Genomic DNA, 22,007 nt, shown 5'->3' on the forward strand with positions numbered 1-22,007 from the left:
GAGGTGGTTATCTGGACAGCTGTGCGAAATTCTTTCAGGTAATATTGTGCGTGGTTTAAACATCGAGAGGATCCCAATTTGTCCACAGGACTTCTCATCGACCAGTTTTTGGCATGCTTAAGATGGATTGCATCACGAGGTATCAGATATGTTGGCCAAGAAACCATACTTGATTTGCAGGCATATGGTCCCCCTATCTTGGCCAACGCAATAATCCGTTCATTACCCCTTCTCGTTTTTTCAGTCTGCCTGGTCTTTAATGGTGGTAACCCTCCAATTATCCACCTCCAATTTGCACCCTCCTACAGAAATTCCACTCCATACTTTTCACACTTCAGACAAACCCATATGCTTCTTTGGGATGATGTTATGTGACTTTCACTCTGCTGAAATCCATGCGTTGGGTGCGCATATGGTGCTGCTACTCTTGAGTGGTAAAGCTGTGACATTTCCTTCTCTGCCGTTGTTATATTTAGCAGATGCTGGTCCTTATTCAACGATCATCATCTTAATTCATCTTTAAATTGGCCTGTTTAGCATTATCGTGATGGGAGTTGAAAGAACTCTCTGACAGTTGTCTGTGTTTGGACTTAGTGCAATGAGATGAGTTGTGGAGTCTCTGCCACGACTATTGGAGTTTTTATGGTGCACCTGCTCTACTACTAGCATGTACAGTAATATATCCATCTATCTTTGCATTGTACAATGATATTTATTCATCTGCTATTACAGAAGTACAGCCATGTGAAGCTAGCAGGCACCAAAGATCCCCGATCGTATTTTCAGACAAAAACATGGTGGTTGGGACTGACGCTCATGTTAATAGGCGAGTTAGGAGTTTTCACTGCCTATGCCTTCGCTCCACTGTCGCTGATCACACCCCTCAGTGCTGTCTCCATTGTCGGTATGAAATTTTCTCTCCGATTCAGTGTGGGATATACTGGGTCAATGGCGTTGGGAGAAAATCAGTAAGGGATTCCTGCCAGTTGTTTTAAAGAGGCAGGAGGAAGGGGCCCATCTCGGTAAGGGGAGTGGGAGGCTCCTCCAGACGGAATGAGGCGCTGGGGAACAGAGGGACTTGTGGAAGCTGAGGGGAGGGTTCAGAAGGCATGCTGCTACATGTGTAAGTTGATAGAAGCTGACCATTATACTTCTAAATGTGTTCATTTTATCTCGTCAGCCAGCTCAATTATAGGGATCATATTCCTACGGGACAAGTGGAAACCGAAGGAATTCCTACGTAAGTGTTTATCACGTGAAATTATCTTTTGTAGATTGAAACCTGAGCTGTTTGCTGATTTACCATGATGTGGGCAACACATGGGATAGATGAAATTCACCACGGATTAAATGTGGCTGATCCATTTTCAGAGGAAGAATGCTATAACACCTATTAAATAGTACAGTTTTAAAGGGAATTCAGTGCAAACTTTGGATAATCTAACTATGAACCATTGAAGGTCGTAAGCCAGGTACACAGAACAGTTAATGATAAAAGAAGGATGGACTACACAAGCTGGGAAATTATGCTTATGTGATGTGACGCAATGGTTTATCCCCAGTTATGCCGCCACGCTTTAGGAAGCACATGACGAGATAAAAATAGAATCAGACAGCACGGAAGCAGACCCTTCGGCCTGACTTGTCCATGCCAACCATGATGCACCATTTAACACAGTCCCATTTACCTGAATTTGACCCATCTCTCTAAACCTTTCCTATCTATGCACCTGTCCAAGTATCTTTTAAAAGTTGCTATTGTACCTGCCCCAGCTACTTTCGCTGGGCAGCTCATTCCATGTATCCACCATGCTCTGTATGAAAAAGTTGCCCCTTCAGGTTCCTATTCAAACCTTCCCCTCTTACCTTAAACATATGCCCTATAGTTCCTGATTCCTCTACCCTTGGAAAAAGACACCGTGCTTCCATCCTATCAATTCCCCTCATGATTTTATACAGAGATACAAATTTTACAGATGGCATAGGATAGATTTACTACAATGGTCGGACGGATGATTTGCATCCTCTTGAGCCCCAGGCGAGGTCCTGGAGGACTGGAGAGGACATTTTCTTGCTTTTGGGCTAAACTGCAGGTGGCAGTAGAGCTGGTCAGTTTGGAGACTGAACAATTTATCCAAACAAGCTGACTGACCATCCTGTTCTCTGCATTAGAGTAAAAATCTGCAGATGCCTGATTCCCACAGCAGGGAATGCTGAAAGAGGGGAACAAACCAGGTGGCCTCGGGGGGAGGGGGGGGGAAGAAGAGAAGAGTTGAAGGTTGAAGACCCTTCATCACAGCTGCAAACACGAGAGACAGGAGATGGGAGAGCTGGAGAAAACAATTGATTAGTACAGGAATCGGAGGTTATGGGGAGAAGGCAGGAGAATGGGGTTAGGAGGGAGGGATAGATCGGCCATGATTGAATGGCGGAGTAGACTTGATTGGCCTAATTCTACTCCTATTCCTTATGACCTTATAAAAGGGAACGTCAATGTTAGGGTGCAGATCAAAGTTGTCAAGGTAACAAAGCTTTTAAAACCAACACTTGGAGATAGAAAATATTAAAAAGAGGAAATTAAAACAGAAAAATGAAATCCAAAGGGATTATATATATGGTGCAGCAGTTAGTGCTGATGTTGACAGATGCAGGGACCTTGGTTCGATCGTGACATCTGTGGAGTTTGCTCATTCTCCTGAGGGTGCACTGATTCTTGGCCAATGCTCTTATCTTCACCCATTTTCCAAGATGCACTGGCAGTTTAATTGGTCGTTGTAAATTACCCCTTGCTGCTGGTAAAATACTCAAAGGGAAGCCGATGAGCATGTGAAAGAGAATATGTTGCTGGGCCACAGCAGCAACAGAGAGAGACAAGGAGAAAGGGACTTCCCTGCTGGGAGCTAGCATGGATCTGGAGGGATGAATGGTTTTCTTTGCCTCAATAAGTCAGTAATATATGTGAAAGGAAAAAGTGGAGTGTGTATCTGAAATTCTTACATTCAATAAGTTCTAAAGCATCAACGAATGCTGACTAAAGATGAGATGCTGATCAAGCATGCAGAGCATTGTTGTTGAAGTGTAGAAAGCCAGAAACAGAGGTGTTAGGGTGGACATGGTGAAGAGAAAAGATGTTATTCTCTCCGATTTGCAAATGAAAAAGCATATGAAAATGCATTAACAATGGATATGGTTGAGGGAAATGACAGTGGATGAGAAAGTCATGAAGGGAATAGTCTTTTTGTAATTCTGAAAGTCATAAAGAGATACAGCATGAAAACAGGCCCAAAGAGTCTACACTGACCATTAACCACCCATTAACTCTAATCCTATATTAATCCCATTTTTATTCTTCCCACATTCTCATCGTGCATTCCACCACTTATCAACGAGACAATTTAGAGGGGCCACTTAACTTACCAATCTGCACGAGTTTGGGATGTGGGAGGAAGCCAGAACCAGGGAGAAGGTACAAACTCCACACAATAGCACTGGTGATCAGGGTTGGCACTGTGGTGAAGCAGCTCGACTAGCTGTGTCACTGTCAAAAGCCTGTCAACGATAGTAGGGTCTCGACCCGAAACGTCACCCATTCCTTCTCTCCGGAGATGCTGCCTGTCCCACTGAGTTACTCCAGCTTTGTGTGTCTATCTATAGTAAAAGGAAAACCATGGTTGAAGAAAGAAGCCATGTTAAGGCACCAGTGTGTGAAGTAATTTTTTCATCAGAGAAGATAAAATAGGGACCGCAAAAGTGGGAGAATGAAACCAAATCCTTATAGAAACAGTGTGGGTTAAAATGTATACCTGTAAATCACTGTGTAGGTCACTCATTTGTTTTTCTGCTTGTTCTGCAGGAAACTACGTATTATCGTTCCTTGGATGTGGGTTCACGGTGGTTGGAATCTATCTCCTGGTCACATTTGGACCAAATGTTCACGAGAAGCTTTCGGGAAGGAATCTTATTTCACACTTAATGGGCTGGCCCTTTCTACTGTATCTGGTAAGGACCAGGCTTGTCAGGGGTGAGAGCAAGCTGCAGGTGAGAAAGAGAGGGAGGGAGGCAAAGAGGAGTGGAAAGGAGAGATGTGGGGAAGGAAGAGAGATGTAGGAAGAGGTAGCCTATAAAAAGGAGATGATTAGGATGCAGAATGAGTACATTTCTACAAAGAAGAAAATTATGGGCACCAAAGCCAGAATTCTACAGGTAATAAAAGGCACTGGGAGGAAGATGAAGCAGGAAAATGTGAGTATTATGTTATATTACATGTTAATATTATTCATGTTATATTATTCGCAAGTGAGAATTAGACTAAATATAAGAAGTTTGGAAAGGTACTGAATGAAATGTGTGAAAAGGAGAATGAGAACATAAAAGGGAATTCAGAATTTTTAAATAATCATTTAAATAGTACACCTAACAGCCACATAAGTTGTAAACAAGCATTAAGAGAAGTTTGGAGATGAATAGAGATCAAAAACTGAACCGAGAAACTGTGTGTATGTACGCAAAGGATAGTAGGACATAGTGAAAATGGTTAAAAAAGGACATAAAAACATAGAATTCTATGGAATCTTATTACGTGTTCTTATTAAGTATTTATGAACTGGCTTGCTCACAATTCTGCTCACTGCTTTTTTGGAATAGAAATTAGGTTTAGGTTTATTATTATCACGTGTACTGAGGTACAGTGGAAAGCTTACTTTCAGATGCTAACCAAGCAGATCAGATGTACCATCCATGAGTACAATCAAGTCAAACTTAAATACAATAGAGAGAGAGCAAAGGGGAAGATGCAAAGTGGAGTATATAGTTCTCAGCATTGTAGCGCACCAGTTTCATAGACAGAGTCCAATGTCCACAGTGGGGTAGAGGTGAATCGGACCGTACCCCAGCAGATGACAAAGGGGAAGAAGCTATTCCTGAATCTGGTGATTGTAAAAGGTGATTAAAAAATGTAGATGAGGAACTTCAGTTAGGTCGATAGAGTGAAGAGATTGATGTTCTTAAAGATTTTACAGAAAGTTAGCACAATTTTCTAGGAGGTGAGAGATGAGTGAGATTTCATTAAGAGGGAATGAGAGTATCTGTGGAGCCTAGAATGGGCAAGGGTGTTGGATGGGGACATGGAGTGCATGATGGCATGGGCCTGCATTACTGTTGTCACTGGAGTAGATGGTGTACTGGCAAAATTGTTGTTGAATTGCCAAAATGAGTGATTCTGATTGGCTTCTTAATGCTTTGCAGCTGGTGATGGTTATCCTCTTCTGCATTCTCCTGTACTTCTACAAAATACGAAAGATGAATTATCTTGTTGTAATTCTGCTGCTGGAAGCCTTGTTGGGTGAGTGCTGACATCCCCCACTGCAACAGTGTAAATAAGGGAGTTCTGGCCTCCCTCCACTACAGGTGCGCACAATAAAACAGTGGTTGTAATTAGTCATTCAAATAGATGATTTCATAGCCTCTTCACTATGATTGCTCCTTAGACCCTTGGTGTTTGTGTTGTGTGAGTATTTCTCGTTCCCTCAGTATCTATCCGAGAGTCAGCCTGATGGTCACCTTGCCCCTCAGTATACCAGCATCCTTAGCTGATGGTCACCTTGCCCCTCAGTATCTATCCCAGCATCCTTAGCTGATGGTCACCTTGCCCCTCAGTATCTATCCCAGCATCCTTAGTTGATGGTCACCTTGCCCCTCAGTATACCAGCATCCTTAGCCTGATGGTCACCTTGCCCCTCAGTATACCAGCATCCTTAGCTGATGGTCACCTTGCCCCTCAGTATACCAGCATCCTTAGCCTGATGGTCACCTTGCCCCTCAGTATACCAGCATCCTTAGCTGAAGGTCACCTTGCCCCTCAGTATCTATCCCAGCATCCTTAGCCTGATGGTCACCTTGCCCCTCAGTATACCAGCATACTTAGCTGATGGTTACCTTGCCCCTCAGTATACCAGCATCCTTAGCCTGATGGCCACCTTGCCCCTCAGTATACCAGCATCCTTCGCTGATGGTCACCTTGCCCCGCAGTAACTATCCCAGCAGCTGATGGTCACCTTGCCCCTCAGTATCTATCTCAGCATCCTTACCCTGATGGTCACCTTGCCCCTCAGTAGACCAGCATCCTTAACTGATGGCCCCTCTGCCCAAAGATACGAGAGGAACAAGATGGACCACTCCGTTGAAATCGCCTATACTGAAGTTTAGTACGCAAAGGAGCCATTTTAGAAGGTAAAACCCGCCGTTCGTTATGCCTCTCGCAGTGTAATCAGTGTTTTGGGGGAACAGTATGTGTGATGATATCATTAAAATGCAGAATAGATCTCATCTATCAATTCACAGATTTTTGTTATTTTTCTTTTAAAATGTTTCTGCAAGTTTCTGCTTACTAAAATGGTGTCATGACATTCTACGGTTTTTAGGGTCGAGTGGTATATCTTGTTCCTCTAGTATCTTTGCCTCTGCCCCTCAGTATCTATCCCAGCATCCTTAGCCTGGTGGTCAGCCTGCCGCTCAGTATCTATCCTAGTGGCCGCAGCTTTATATTGTGAGTGTAGCTGATTGTACAGATTGACAGGCTGTAATGATTGGGACGTTTCGGGATCAATGCTGGGGTCACAGCTGTCTGTAATATGTATTAATGATTTGCAAGATGGAAGTACATAAACCGTTCCTAAATCAGCAGATGATATAAAAGTAGGCGGGAAGGCAAGCTGTAAGGTGGGTATGAATGGATTAAGCACCTAAATGTTATGCACTGCAGTCAGGGTGCACACCTGTGGTGCTGAAGAGTACGTTTAATGACACAGGAGACAAGGATGTAATCAAATGATTCCTTGATGGTTTTAAACTGCCTGAACTTTTTTGTGAATGCACCATCTAGGTGAGCGAGTATTCATCACATTGGTGACTTGAGTTGTGTAGATTGACTCACAGTGCTGGAGTAACTCAGTGGGTCAGGCAGCATCCCTGGAGAAAAGACGGGTGACGTTTCAGGTCGGAACCCTTCTTCAGACTGTAAATAGTTCTATATACAGTGGAAACTATTGTGTATCAAGGTAAAGCCATTTAGCACATTTGTCTGGCCTTTGACATCTTTAATTAGCCCTGGTATTGTTCAGTCTGTAAGGGTGCTAATGGCGTTAATGTGCTTGCTATTTAGCTGTGGATTCACTTTTAATTCAGTAGGACTAATTGTGTATCTGTACACAATTAATACTCAATTAATCGTTATTTGTCCCTTTAGGCTCCATGACAATTGTGGCAGCCAAGGGTGTGTCAAGAATGATTGTTCTGTCGATCCAGGGAAATCAACAGCTGACCTATCCTATATTCTATGTTTTGTTTTTAATTATGGGTTCTACTGCAGTGTTTCAAGCAATGTGAGTAAATATTCTCTAAATTTAAACTTGCATTTCTTCCACTTCCTGACAAAGATTGATTTCTCACTGGAGTTGGAGTCTCCGTGTGTTGAATGTTACACCCAGCTAATTGACTGGACTTCTGGCTGAGACTTGCTAAGCCACAACATTTAAAACATTTTTTGTAGAGATTCAGAGCGGAAATAGGCTCTTCGGCCCACCGGGTCCATGCCGACAAGCGATCCCCGCATATTAACACTATCCTACACACACTAGGGACAATTTTTACATTTACCAAGCCAAACCTGTACGTCTTTGGAGTGTGGGAGGAAACCGAAGATCACGGAGAAAACCCACCCAGGTCACGGGGAGAACGTACAAACTCCGTATAGACAGCACCGCTAGTCGGGATCGAACACGGGTCTCCGGCGCTTCAAGCGCTGTAAGGCAGAAACTCTACCACTGCGCCTCCATGCTCATATTGATGCTTTGATGTAAATAACTCAATGTCCTCCTCTCCTCTTATCTAAAATCCTTTGTCTCATTTTTCACCTCTAGCCTTTGTCACTTACTTCCCCCCACCTCACCTGTATCATCCATGTTTCACTTAAGATAGACACAAAAAGCTGGAATAACTCAGCGGGTCAATAGACAAAAGGTGCTGGAGTAGGCCATTCGGCCCTTCGAGCCAGCACCGCCATTCAATGTAATCATGACTGATCATTCACAATCAGTACCCCGTTCCTGCGTTCTCCCCATACCCCCTGACTCCGCTATCATTAAGAGTTCTATGTAGCTCTCTCTTGAAAGCATCCAGAGAATTGGCCTCCACTGCCTTCTGAGGCAGAGAATACCACAGATTTACAACTCTCTGACTGAAAATGTTTTTCCTCATCTCCGTTCTAATTGGCCTACCCTTTTATTCTTAAACTGTGGCCCCTGGTTCTGGACTCCCCCAACATTGGGAACATGTTTCCTGCCTCTAACATGTCCAATCCCTTAATAATCTTATATGTTTCAATAATATCCCCTCTCAACCTTCTAAATTCCAGTGTATACAAGCCTAGTCGCTCCAGTCTTTCAACATATGACAGTCTCGCCATTCTGGGAATTAACCTAGTAAACCTACGCTGCACTCCCTCAATAGCAAGAATGTCCTTCCTCAAATTTGGAGACCAAAATTGCACACAGTACTCCAGGTGCAGTCTCACTAGGGCCCTGAACAACTGCAGAAGAACCTCTCTGCTCCTATACTCAACTCCTCTTGTCATTAAGGCCAACATGCCATTAGCTTTCTTCACTGCCTGCTGTACCTGCATGCTAACTTTAAGTGACTGATGAACAAGGACACCCAGATTCCTTTGTATTTTCCCATTTCCTAACTTGACACCACTCAGATAATAATCTGCCTTCCTGTTCTTACCACCAAAGTGGATAACCTCACATTTATCCACATTAAACTGCATCTGCCATGCATCCGCCCACTCACACAACCTGTCCAAGTCACCCTGCATCCTCATAGCATCTTCCTCACAGTTCACACTGCCACCCAGCTTTGTATCATCTGCAAATTTGCTAATGGTACTTTTCATCCCTTCATCTGTCATTAATGTATATTGTAAATCGCTGCGGTCCCAGCACCGAGCCTTGTGGCATCCCACTAGTCACTGCCTGCCATTCTGAAAGGGACCCGTTAATCCCTACTCTTTGTTTCCTGTCCGTCAACCAATTTTCTATCCATGTCAGTACCCTACCCGCAATACCATCTACTCTAATCTTGCCCCCTAATCTCCAATGTGGGACCTTATCAAAGGCTTTTTGAAAGTCCAAGTACACTACATCCACTGACTCTCCCTTGTCCATTTTCCTAGTTACATCCTGAAAAAATTCTAGAAGATTAGTCAAGCATGATTTTCCCTTCGTAAATCCATGCTGATTCGGAACAATCCTGTTATTACTATCCAAATGTTCCGCAATTTCTTCTTTTATAATTGACTGCAACATCTTCCCCACCACTGATGTCAGCCTATCTGGTCTATAATTTCCCATTTCCTCTCTCCCTCCTTTCTTAAAAAGTGGGATAACATTAGCTACCCTCCAATCCACGGGAACTGATCCTGAATCTATAGAACATTGGAAAATGATCACCAATGCGTCCACGATTTCTAGAACCATTTCCTTAAGTACCCTGGGATGCAGACCATCAGGCCCTGGGGATTTATCAGCCTTCAGTCCCATCAGTCTACCCAACACCATTTCCTGCCTAATGTGAATTTCCTTCAGTTCCTCTGTCCACTAGTACATCTGGGAGATTGTTTGTGTCTTCCTTAGTAAAGACAAATCCAAAGTACCTGTTCAACTCGTCTGCCATTTCCTTGTTCCCCATAATAAATTCACCTGCTTCTGTTTTCAAGGGACACAAATTTGTCTTAACTATCTTTTTCCTCTTCCCATACCCGAAGAAGCTTTTAGTATCCTCCTTTATATTCTTGACTAGCTTACCTCATCTTTTCTTCCCGTATTGCCTTTTTAGTTATCTTCTGTTGGTCTTTAAAAGGGTCCCAATCCTCTGGCTTCCTGCTCATCTTTGCTACGTTATACTTCTCTTTTAATTTTATACTGTCCTTGACTTCCCTTGTCAGCCACGGTCGCCTCTTACTCCCCTTAGAATCTTTCTTCCTCTTTGGAATGAACTAATCCTGCACCTTCTGTATTATTCCCAGAAATACCTGCCATTGTTGTTCCACCATCTTCCCTGCTAGGGTATCTTTCCAGTCAACTCTGGCCAGCTCCTCTCTCATGCCTCCATAGTCCCCCTTGCTCAACTGCAATACTGACACTTCCGATTTTCCCTTCTCCCTCTCAAATTGTAGATTAAAACGTATCAGATTATGATCACTACCTCCTCATGGCTCTTTTAACTTGAGTTCCCTTATCAAGCAGCATCTCTGGAGAAAAGGAATACGTGAAGTTTCAGACCCTTCTTCACCATCACCGAGTAACTCACTGAGTTACTCCAGCTTTTTGTGTCTATGTTCGGTTTAAACCAGCATCTGCAGTCCCTTCATACCCATGTATCACTGGTGAGGCTTTGTCCCGCCCCAATCTCACTTTATTCAGCTATCTGTGAATCAATTCCACTCTCTCAGTATGTTGCTATCGATGTAACCAGGACATACCGTACAATGCTGGCAGCCAGACAGAATCCAAGGCAAAGAGTCTCCTAAACATCTATAATTAATTGATTCGTAAACCTCATGTATCCTACTCATAGCTCCCTAGTTAAAATGATAGATGCAGAGAATAGATACATAGATCATGCAATAAAAGTTCACCCTTTTTCACCTGTGAAACTTTTTTTAAATAAAAAAAAATATTTGGTCATGGGACAGAGATATCTGTCACTGACAATACCAGTATTTATTATCAATCCTTAATGACCCCGAAACAAGAAGGGAGCTGAGAGATAACCACAAATATTTATCCAAGAACTTCTCTCTCGAGCTTCTCTCTCGAGCTTCTCTCAAGAACTTCTCTCAAGAACTTTCCCAGCGATCTCTGTTCAGACATTTCAGATTTATAACTTTAAATTCTGATCTTCAGAGTGAGGTGTTTGAGCATCATTTTGCAGGCACAGACTCCTTTGCAATTGTTTGAAGCTGAGTTGCTATAAAGGATATTTGTTGTCGATATTACTGGATTTTTAGACATTAAAGGATTTAGTGTAAGAGGATCTAGGAAACATGTAAATGGGGGCAAAGGATCAGCCATAATCTAAATGAATGGCAGAGCTATTGAATGACTCATGAACTATTCTTGCTTCTGTTTTTTTTAATGTTTTATTTAGCACTTCATTGATTAACGGAAAATTTGATTTGACAAAATCTTTATTGTTCCAATAACAATTGTCTGTCATTCCCTGGTCACTCCTGAGAACTAATCCTCTCATCACCAGAATCATCATTGTACATCTCTTACACAAACCATCAATGAGAAAAGTGAGCACTCTGTAAGAACGATTATCTGGGTTTAGTTTTACCTCTTTACCAATGTCCCCCAGTTGACAATATAATTACATTTGCTTTCTTCAACAAATTTACACTGCAGTTCAATATAATGGGTGGCACAGTGGTGCAACCTCACAGCACCAGACACCTGGGTTCGATCCTGAATACGGGTACTGTCTGTACGGAGTTTGTATGTTCTTGTATGTGTGGGGATCGCTGGTCGACGTGGACTCGGTGGGCCGAAGGGCCTGTTTCTGCATTATATCTCTAAACTAAACTAAACAGTTCCATTAATAACATCATAGTTGGGTTGGGCAGTGGGTGAGTGCCTTTATCACACTGGGACAGTGTTTTCTCATCTACGATTATTTCAGCCTCCATCACCATTTGCCTTGCTCCCTGGAAGTTTGTGGTATTTCTATATTCACTTAATGTCTTCCTCTATATCCCTTCACACTTGGTCATTGTATCAGCCACCCTTCTGGAATTTGCCTTGCACACTGCATCACCTGCAGAGTCAGCTGCTCAGGCATGTCAGCTTATTAGACTTGAACCTCAATTAATGGGCCGCATAGAAGCATAAAAATCAGGACAGCAGTCAAGTCATTTAGTCCTTTGCTCTGCCATTTTATATGATCGTGGCTGATCATCCAAATGCAAAACTCTGTCTCTGTTTGTTTCTCTATATGTTTCTCTATATACTAAAACTCTTGTTTGTTTGTTTGTTCCTGAACTACAGCCAAAACGGTACACGATAGCGTGACAATTTTAGGCCCACCTTACTCACCGTCGTCCCTTTGGTGCTAATGGAAAAAGTTTCATTGAAATCGGTTATATTTTTTAAGTTAATCACATTTTAAAGTTTAAATCTATCTCCGAGGGAGGGGGAGGGGGGAGGGGAGGGTGCTGCACCAATGCAGGAGAGGATTGGGCCCAATGGGTCCACTTAGTCTAATGTTTCTCTATATCCCTGCTGTCCCTAACCATTAATGTTACACCTAAAATGTTTAATGATTGGGCCGGAACCGCGCGCTGTGGTTGATAATTCCACAGGTTTTTCATTCTAGGTTGAAAATTTCTCCTCATCTCAGTCCCCTAGTTCTACACTTCCCCACCGTTGAGAACATCTTTCCATTTCCCTCGGCTTGCTGTCTTAGACAACTTTTAACCTCATGCTTCTTTGCCACGGATCCTGGTGGGTTTTCCTTTCTCCACCAGCCTGTCTTTCACAAATGCTTTGCTGAAATCCAGAAACAACAACAAAAAAAGCACTGTGCCTTCACTAAGGGATGGGACGGGGGAGGGGAGGGGAGGGCAGACACTGTCCTTTCACTGAGGGACGGGATGGTGGTGGGGATCAGACCGTTCTTTCACCATGAGACACTGTCATTACACTGGGTCGGGGGGGTCAGACACTGTCATTACACTGTGGTCCGGGGGGGTCAGACTCTGTCCTTTCACTGAGGGACGGGAAGGTGGTGGGGATCAGACTACTTTCACCATGAAACACTGTCGTTACACTGTGATTCGGAGGGGGTGGAGGAGGGTCAGACACTGTCCTTTCACTGTGGGACAGGGACACTGTTTTCAGTATTCTTTTTATACGTTTGCATTGCAGCAACACAGCCCTTTCAGTCTCTGGAACACTGGGTCAACCTTGGTCACTGCAGAGCCTGGGGCTGTGACACAGTTACCTTTTATACTGTGGGGCAGTGAGATATTGCCCTGCCACTCCTTGGACCAGGCACTGCCCTTTCATTCCATTACTCAATGACATTGACACTGTACTTTGCCACTCGGGACATTAAACCAAACGCTGCTCTTTCAGTCACTGGGACAGTTCTTTCAAATGGACAGTGAGCCAGAGTCTGCCGTTTTACAGTTTGGAACAGATTATGACTTGGTCTGCAGTATGGTGTGGGAGGCTCTGGGGTTTTAGTGTGAGCACACAATGTTCTTGGCGAGGGCGGTGTGTTCCAGGGCTTGAGACTGAAGCTGTTCCTTGTTATACTGAAGGTTCCTGCGCGAGGTTTCCGAGCTGTATGATCCATCCCAGATTGTCAGTGTCGGCTACATTTTGTCCACAACCATCGCTGTCATTGTTGGTGAGTATCCATCCATTCAGTGGGTGGCAAATTTACCACGTCCAGGAGAGTTTATGTGGCTACAATAGATAAAGGCGCCAAAATGGGTTATCAGCGAGTATAATTAGAATAAGAAAATAACTGCAGATGCTGGTACAAATCGATTTATTCACAAAATGCTGGAGTAACTCAGCAGGTCAGGCAGCATCTCGGGAGAGAAGGAATGGGTGACGTTTCGGGTCGAGACCCTTCTTCAGACTGATGTCAGGGGGGCGGGACAAAGGAAAGAGTCTCGACCCGAAACGTCACCCATTCCTTCTCTCCCGAGATGCTGCCTGACCTGCTGAGTTACTCCAGCATTTTGTGAGTATAATTAGAAGCCTGCAAATGGGGTAGGAGTTATGGGAAGTAGTAGGTAACCAGCAGGCGTGTAACGGCCCCCCTTGGGTTAGTGTGGTGTCTCCATTAGTTCATAAGTGGTAGGAGCAGAATTAGGCCAATCGGCCCATCGAGTCTACTCCGTCCGGCATTCAATCATGGCTGGTCTATCTCCCTGTTGACCCCATTCTCCTGCCTTCTCCCCGTAACCGCTGCCTCCAAGTGCGTTTCCGGTCCCTGTGAATAAAGAGGAGCTTGTGAATGGTGTTGCAACCTCCAGGGAGAGGGGATTCCAATTAGTGAAGGTCAGAGGGGTGATGGTGAAGCCAACAAGACCCGACCCATCCTGACAGACTTGTTTTGCTTTCCAGGGGCCATCTTTTATTTGGAGTTCAACGGCACTGACGCTCTGCACATCTGCATGTTCGTCTTCGGGTAGGTTGATGCTGGGAATCTACTCTCTGTGCAGCAGCTGAATTAACCTGTGCTTTGGCCACAGTATCACAAACACTTGTGGATTCCCAGTGCTAACTTCGGACGAATAGTAATCTTATCTTTGTGTTTATTTTTGGCCACTTTTTCCCTTCTCCCTGATACATTTAGCTTTTTTTTTTAGTTTAGAGATACAGCGCGGTAACAGGCCCTTCGGCCCACCGAGTCCGCACCAACCAGCGATCCCCGCACACCGACACTATCCCACACACACACAGGACAATTTACATTTATACCAAGCCAATTAACCTACAAACCTGTACGTCTTTTGAGTGTGGGAGGAAACCGAAGATCTCGGAAAAAGCCCTCGCGGGGAGAACGTACAAACTCCGTACAGACAATCACCCGTAGTCAGGATCCGGCCTGTATCTCTGACGCTGTAAGGCAGTAGCTCTGTATGCCATCGTACCGCCCTTCAAAATACATGATTGACTGGAAAATTGATTGATTGAAAGATAGTTGGGGACTGTACATGAGTTAGAAAACCATAGAAAGGTACAGTACAGGAACAGACCATTTGGCACACGATGTCTTTGCCGACGACATTGCCGTTAAAATGCACATCTGCCTGCACGTATCCATATCCTTCCATCCCCTGCCTGCTCTTGTTACAGTGACTTATTTGCATCCCAGGCTATTGAGAATAATTTTGAAACATGTAACCACACGGAACATGGTTAATAAAATTACTGCGCTGCAGAAAGACAAGTTGTCACTTGGGATAACAGCAATAACCAAGCCTGACTCAATGAAGGGGAGGATTGAAAACTTGTTCCCAGGCTCACGGTATTCAGGAAAGGTAGTGATGAAAATAAGGGGATGGTAGTATTGAACATTAAAACCAGCACCATAGAGACGAGAATCTGGAGACAGAATCGTTTTATTAACAAATTAATCTGAGTAAACTATGAATAAATTTTACTGTCAATAATAGAATTTCAATATTTTTAATGGTCCTACTGAAAATGCTGTGCCTTTATGTAACCCCTAATGATATAATTTAAAGTTCTCATTGGGTTCCTTCTGCTCTTCTGCTCATGCCTAATTTCTTTCACCCATCGCTGACAACTAAGTGGCCTGTAATCAAACAGGTTTGTTACGCACATGAACTTACACACTGAGAATAGTTTATTATGGATAAGGCCTGAGCTGCCATGGGTAGGCTGGCCCAGATCCCATTCGCCCCTTGCAGGCACCAACTCCAACTGTTGGCAACTGCACCAGCTGCAACTTAACCAGATCAGGCCTGGTGTGTAACTCAATGCCTGTAGGAAGAGTAGCTAAGAAATCATTGGATGTTTCAAAAAGGGAAAACTAATTCACAGCCCCACAGGGAAAGATGAAGGGAAATGAACCATTAAGTTGCTGTTGAAGACGTTGGCAAGTATGGTTGTTTGATTGTGATTTTTTAATTTCCTTAGCTCCTGCATCGCCTTTCTAGGAGTATTTTTGATCACACAAAGCAAGAAAAAGACTTTTCAACCATACATCACCATGGATGTGCTTCCAGGTCAGTTACGATGTGCATCACTGGCGGAGGAACAAGGCGGGTTGGTTTGGAAAGGAGAGGGTGTGATGGGGGAGTGTGAAAGAGCAACGGTGGAAGCCAAGGGAGCAGGTCAAAGGTGAGATGGGGAGTGAAGAGGAAGGGAGGGGGGAATGTGAAGATGGAAGGATGAAGAAGTGAAGGAGGATTGAAGGGTGTGAAGGAGTGGGAAGAGGGGAGTGAAGGGGGAGTGCTAAGGTGTGAAGAGGACGGTGACAGCAGAGGGAAGGAGTGAAGAGGCAAGAGACTGAAGGGGGAGAGTGAAGGAAAGGCTGAAGGATTGGGGAGGCAAGACAAGGGAAAGTGAAGGAGGCAAGGAAGTAAAGAGGGAGGGTGAAGGGATGGAGGAAAGGGGGAATGGGGCATGATGGAAAGAAGGGAATGGCAAGGGAGCAAAGGAGGTTGGCAAGGGAGTGAAGGTGGAAGTACAGGGAGCAGAGTGAGCCCATGAGAGTGGGGGGAAAACAAGGAACAAAGAGTAAAGGAGAAAGCTCAGGTTTGAAGGAAGTGATAAAGGTTTTTGGGTTTGAGAAAGCAAGTATGGGGTCAAGGGAATGCAGCAGTGGAGGTGGATGTGCAAGGAGTTGGGTAAATGGGAAGGGTTGTGTTCAGAGGAGATGAGTGATAGGTGGAGTGTGAGGAAGCAAAAGCGGAGCAGGGGATAAAGAGGCTGCACGTCCCTGCGGTGGAGACTAGGGAGAATACAGAGGACAGGAGGGAGTTGTGAGGACACAAAGTGGATGCTGGGGAAGAAGGTAAGAGCACATGGGAGCGGGAACATGAGCAGTGAGAGCAAAGAGGGAGGGGAGGGACAGCAAAGCACAGGCGGGCCATGCAGTGGACAGGAGCGGGAGGTGATGAAGGGTGAGAGGGAGAGCAGAGAGGGTGAGGAGAATGATATATATGAACATATGAATCAGGACGAGGAATAGGCATATGGACTTCGAGCCCTGGCTCAAAACTTTAATAAGATCATAAATAATGTGATTCCAAATTTAATCTCCCATTCCTGTCTGCCTGCGTTCAGTCTTTTTCCCAGGAAACGGGAATCTAAAATGACTCACAAAAAAAGCACTGACCAACGCCTGATACAATTGGAGCAATAAGACTGCTTTTGTATTGAATTCCCCTCATAGTGAATGATATTATTCTCCGACCTTTCTCAGTTACTCAGTTACTAACCTGCATACTAGACTTTTGTTAACCATGAACCAGATCCCGCTGCAATCATTATTCAGATTCTATCTTTTTTCAATTTTTTATTTTCCACAATAACCTCTGCAACACCTTAAAAAATGTCTTTTGCAAATTTAAATCAAGAATGAAGAGTGTTTAATTATCATTTGTACCGACAACTGAACAACAGAATTCTTACTTGCAGCAGCTAAACAGGCCCATAAACACAATACACGCAGATAAAATCAATAAATTAATAACTGGAATGCTAAAACTGGAATGCTAGTGCAAAAGTCTATCCTTAGCAACGGTGCACTTCCATGTGCATCTTTGGTTGCACTGAGGCCTCGTGTGTGCAGTGTTCAAGAGTGCGATGGTTATAGGGCAGAAGCTGTTCTTGAACTGGGTGGTCATGGTTTCCAGGCTCCTGTAACTTCTTCCCCATGATAGGAGTGAGATGAGAGGGTGGCCTGGGTGGTCTGAGTCTTTGATGATATTGGCTGCCTTTATGAGGCGGAACCTCCTGTTGATCTCTTCACTGGTGGGGAGATCACTCCCTGGGATTTAGTCTATTCAATGGTTTCCCTTTATCAACAGCTTACGTTATTTCAGCAAATTCCAATGACTGGGTGAAACATGCTTTACCAATTCCACAATCCTGTTGACTTTGCATGCTTTCCATTAAGTTGTTGTGGGCTTCCCTCCCCCCCACCCCCCTTTGTTCGTCCCCTTCCTCCCTGGCACTCAATGCCATTGAAAGGTTTAACAGTACCACACTGCCAACCTCTCTGTCACCTCCTATCCCGGTTGGTAGCCACCTACTTCCCTCTGAACTCTCCGCAGTTCTGGGATAAGCAGCATCCCGGAAAATTCCAGATTTCTAATGACTGTGCCATGATTCCAGCAGCTGCTTAATATCAGAAACCCGCAACTCCAAGTCCAAGAGACGGGAGAAACTTGCTGCACACTTGATCATCCTGAATCCAGGAAGTATCTGAGAGTTCCTAAGTGCCCACGTGTGTTTATTTAAAGCTGGTTTTGCTTGGCATCTGATCCTTAGTACAGAAACCTCCCACTCTGTCCAACCGCTGTGCATCAGAGTTTACTCTTGTGGTGAGTCTCTTCTCACCCACACGGTCATTGGATCCACCAATACTGTACCAGCTCTACACGGAGTAATTCATTCAGTCTCCTGTTTTAACTTGACCACTTCTCCAGGTCCCTGATTGACTACGTTACCACAGGCACTGCGTTCAAGATCAGAACTACCCTCTGAGAAAATAAAAGTTCTACTCACAAACCTCCTTGCACCTCCTCCTGATCTGCCATTTTAAATGTGACCCTCCTGGTTGTCAGACACTAATAATACACCGATCAGCCAAAACATTATGACCACCTGCCTAATATGCTGTTGGTCCTCTGTGTGCTGCCAAAATAACGTCGACCCGCCGAGGCATGGACTCTACAAGACCCCTGAAGGTGTCCTGTGGTATCTGGCACCAAAACATTAGCAGCAGATCCTTCAAGTCCTGTAAGTTGCGAGGTGGAGCCACCGTGGATCGGACTTGTCGATCCAGCACATCCCACAGATGCTCAATCAGATTGAGATCTGGAGAATTTGGAGGCCAGGGCAACATCGTGAACACTTCCTCACGTTCCTCAAACCATTCCCGAACAATGTGTGCAGTGTGACAGGGCGCATAATCCTGCTGAAAAAGGCCACTTCCACCAGGGAATACCATTGCCCTGAAGGGGTGTACCTGGTCTGCAACGATGTTTAGGTAGGTGACACGTGTCAAATTGACGTCCACATGAATGGCCGGACCCAGGGTTTCCTAGCAGAACATTGCCCAGAGCATCACACTTCCTCCACCGGCTTGTTGTCTTCCCACAGTCGGTTCGGACCAGACAGGATAGCCTTCATTGCCCTTGAGCATTGATGAGCCTTGGGCACCCAACACCCTGTCGCCGGTTTGTGGTTTGTCCCTCCTCAGACCACTGTCGGTCGGTACTCACCACTGCTGACCGGGAGCACCCCAGAAGCCTTGCCTTTTCAGAGATGCTCTGACCCAGTCGTCTGGCCATAATAATTTGGCACTTGTCAAAGTCGCTCAGGTCTTTACTCCTGCCCATTTCACCTGCATCCAACACATCAACTTCAAGAACTGACTGTTCACTTGCTGCCTAAGAGATCCCACCCCTTGACAGGTGGCATTGTAACAAGATAATCAATGTTATTCACTTCACCTGTAAGTGGTCATAATGTTTTGGCTGATCAGTGTATTCTTTCTCTCGTGTGTATTTCATTTCCCATTAAATACCACCCATCTCAACTATCCCATGCCCTCTCAGTGGCATAGATGGCAGAGCTGCTGCCTCAGAGCATCAGAGACCCGGGTTTGATCCTGGCCTTGGGTGCTCTCTCTAGAGTTTGCACGTTCTCCCTCTGACTGGGTTTCCGCCGGGCTCCTCCCACATTCCAGACATGCGGGTATGTAGGTTAATTAGCCTCTGAAAATTGCCCCTAGTGGATGAGCAAGTGGGTTAACATACAGCTAGTGTGAATGAGTGATCTACATTCAATGTGGACTCACCAGACCAAAGGCCCTGTTTCCATGCTGTATCTCCAAACTAAATATAATGTTTCTTGAGGTATAACCCCCTCAATCTGCCCATCTCCAAAGAAGACATTCAGTCTCTCCTGATAATTAGGGCTTGTTTTTAGTTGGTTCAGTTCAGAGAAACTTCATTTTTTAATAGGTGTTTGGCAAAATCAGTGTTACTGAAGAACAGCTACATAGTACAGTTACTAAAAATTATTTAACCGGAGATTTATCAAGTTTTACTCTATACAGCACACGGAAACTGAAATTGGAAGTAATAGCAATTACAGAATTAAAACAGACTGGTTTCTATAGAACAAACCAGTCAGTTGTTCCCTTGTTCCTGTGTTGAGTGAGCACCTTAGCAGTTCCCTTAAAGGTCCTGGGATACTGGGATGGCTGTACTGGGATGTACTGGGTGTACTGGGATGGCTGGGAGGTCGATGTGAGCACTTTAAAAGTCAAGTGCAGTATTTTTAAACTTACGAATAAAAGGGTTAAATCTTTCTGACCGACAAAGAGACCTGCTGGTGGAAAAAGATTTACCTCTGGCAGTTCATGGATGATTTTGCAAGAAAAACTCAGACCGTCCTGATGGCTTTGATGGTATTCTGTACAGCCCTCCCTCCGATCTCCCCACTACTGCAGTTCACGAGTTGTTTCTTTTCCAGGGCTGGGGAGCATGTTTCTTAAGAGCCCAGTGCAGCCTGATCTGGGTGGCTCCTTCTCATACGGCACCCTGGACCACAATGCAGATGTGCTGCAAGACCCTCAGCACGAGCCCAATTCTTCTCACCCCGAGATGACATCCAAGCAAGACTGAGCTGTGAACCCGACAGGGCAGGTGAACTCTGCCCACCTGCGCCAGTACTGAGCTCTGTGTGTGCTGCTCTCAACGGTCCTCCTCCAGCTCGCCATCCTGCGACTGAGGCAACAGTGTGAGTGGCTCAGAGAACCATCACTGTCCCACAAGCTCCTGCTCATTGCTCCCCACTTACTGCTCCGAGACCAGATGGAGCAACCAAGCATTACACAGAGTAAGATGGGGAGACCCCTGCCCCATCCCTTGATCCACACGTTCACTTGGACAACTCATCTACAGCCAGGCTCCTTGCGTTGAGTAGCAGTCACAGGCTCCCCGCTGCAATCACTTGATTAAAATGGACAGCTTCATCTTATTTCATGACACTTTGTATTTGCTGTACAGTAAAACTCCAATAATCTTGCGCACTTGGAACTGTGGTATCACTATTTTAGATATTGCACTATTATAATGAATTTCCCAGTGTACCAGTTCAGTAACAGGGTCGTGCCTGGTTGAAAGAGAGCAGGGGGATCATGGGCCCGGCAGTTCAGAAGGTGGCAGCACTAGGGGTCCCAGCGAGTCGTAGGGGCCGTGGATTACCAGTAGAGTGTGGGCTCCAGGGGTCTGGTGAATGGAACGGAGTGCGGAACCGGCGCCTGGTGCGTTGGAGGGAGCTCGGGAACAGGAATCCCGACGAAAGAAGGCGTGGGCCAGACATTAGTTGGTGAGCTACACGCTGGACCGTAGGGATTTCTGAACGTTCAATTAGCAGATTATCAGAGTTTTACTTTTTGTTGAGTTCCACTGTTTAAAATGTCTGTTTTATCTCTATTTAAAGAAACTCCTGTTCATTATTTTCTGCTGGACAGTTAAATGTCTCCTCCATACTGTTAAATAAAGGAGACAAAATAAATAGTCAATAAAGAAATGGTCTATAATTTATATGTTGCCTTTTGTGGTCTTATTGCCAATGAAGTACTTTTGGAATGCAAACATGATCTAATCTTGGATTATTGGAACCGTGGAAATATTCTATGCAGCCTCTTACACCAATGGTGGAAGGAATGAATGTTTAGAGTGACAATGTCACTCAGGTGGGCTGCTTTACCCCAATGCAGATCAGCTTCATGGACCGAGCTGAATTCACTCAGGCAGGAGATGAATGTTCTACCACTCCTTATTTACGACTGGTGGAAGGGCTTTGGATATCAAAAATCACGTATCAGAATCTGAAAAGAGAGAGAGTTAACAAACAGTCTGAGACCCTCCATCAGTTCAGAGAAAGAGAGAAAAGTATGTTAATTGTATTGAAGGTGGGGAGAGGAATGGATAGGGAAAGGAAACATCTGTGACAGGGTGAAGCTATGGTTGAATGGGAAATGTTGTAGAGGAAATGGAGGGAGTTGAGGGTGATAATGCACAGTACATAGCATGTACAGGGTTGAGGAACATGCCCAGCAGTTCTCTTTCCACAGATGTTGCCTGACCTGCCACAAATTCAAAGCATTTTCTGTTTATTTCAGATTTTTGGTATCTGATTTTTGATTTTCTTTAACAG

The 22,007-nt window shown here is 44.7% G+C and overlaps 1 protein-coding gene across 3 annotated transcripts in view; it reads left to right on the forward strand.

Annotated features, from left to right (window-relative positions):
- The window catches only part of nipal3 (NIPA like domain containing 3), a 57,160-nt gene extending 35,769 nt beyond the window's left edge, over positions 1–21,391 (forward strand). For all 3 annotated transcript variants that reach the window (XM_078423282.1, XM_078423278.1, XM_078423281.1), the window contains 9 exons: positions 733–904; positions 1,181–1,240; positions 3,854–3,999; positions 5,245–5,341; positions 7,244–7,379; positions 13,382–13,470; positions 14,199–14,262; positions 15,741–15,829; positions 20,316–21,391. In XM_078423282.1, coding sequence (XP_078279408.1) covers positions 733–904; positions 1,181–1,240; positions 3,854–3,999; positions 5,245–5,341; positions 7,244–7,379; positions 13,382–13,470; positions 14,199–14,262; positions 15,741–15,829; positions 20,316–20,467 — 1,005 coding nt within the window. In that variant the 3' untranslated portion in view covers positions 20,468–21,391. The remainder of the gene's footprint in view (positions 1–732; positions 905–1,180; positions 1,241–3,853; positions 4,000–5,244; positions 5,342–7,243; positions 7,380–13,381; positions 13,471–14,198; positions 14,263–15,740; positions 15,830–20,315) is intronic.
- The last annotated feature ends 616 nt before the right edge of the window (positions 21,392–22,007 follow it).

Source organism: Rhinoraja longicauda, chromosome 27, assembly GCF_053455715.1.
Source record: "Rhinoraja longicauda isolate Sanriku21f chromosome 27, sRhiLon1.1, whole genome shotgun sequence".
Classification (NCBI taxonomy): domain Eukaryota; kingdom Metazoa; phylum Chordata; class Chondrichthyes; order Rajiformes; family Arhynchobatidae; genus Rhinoraja; species Rhinoraja longicauda.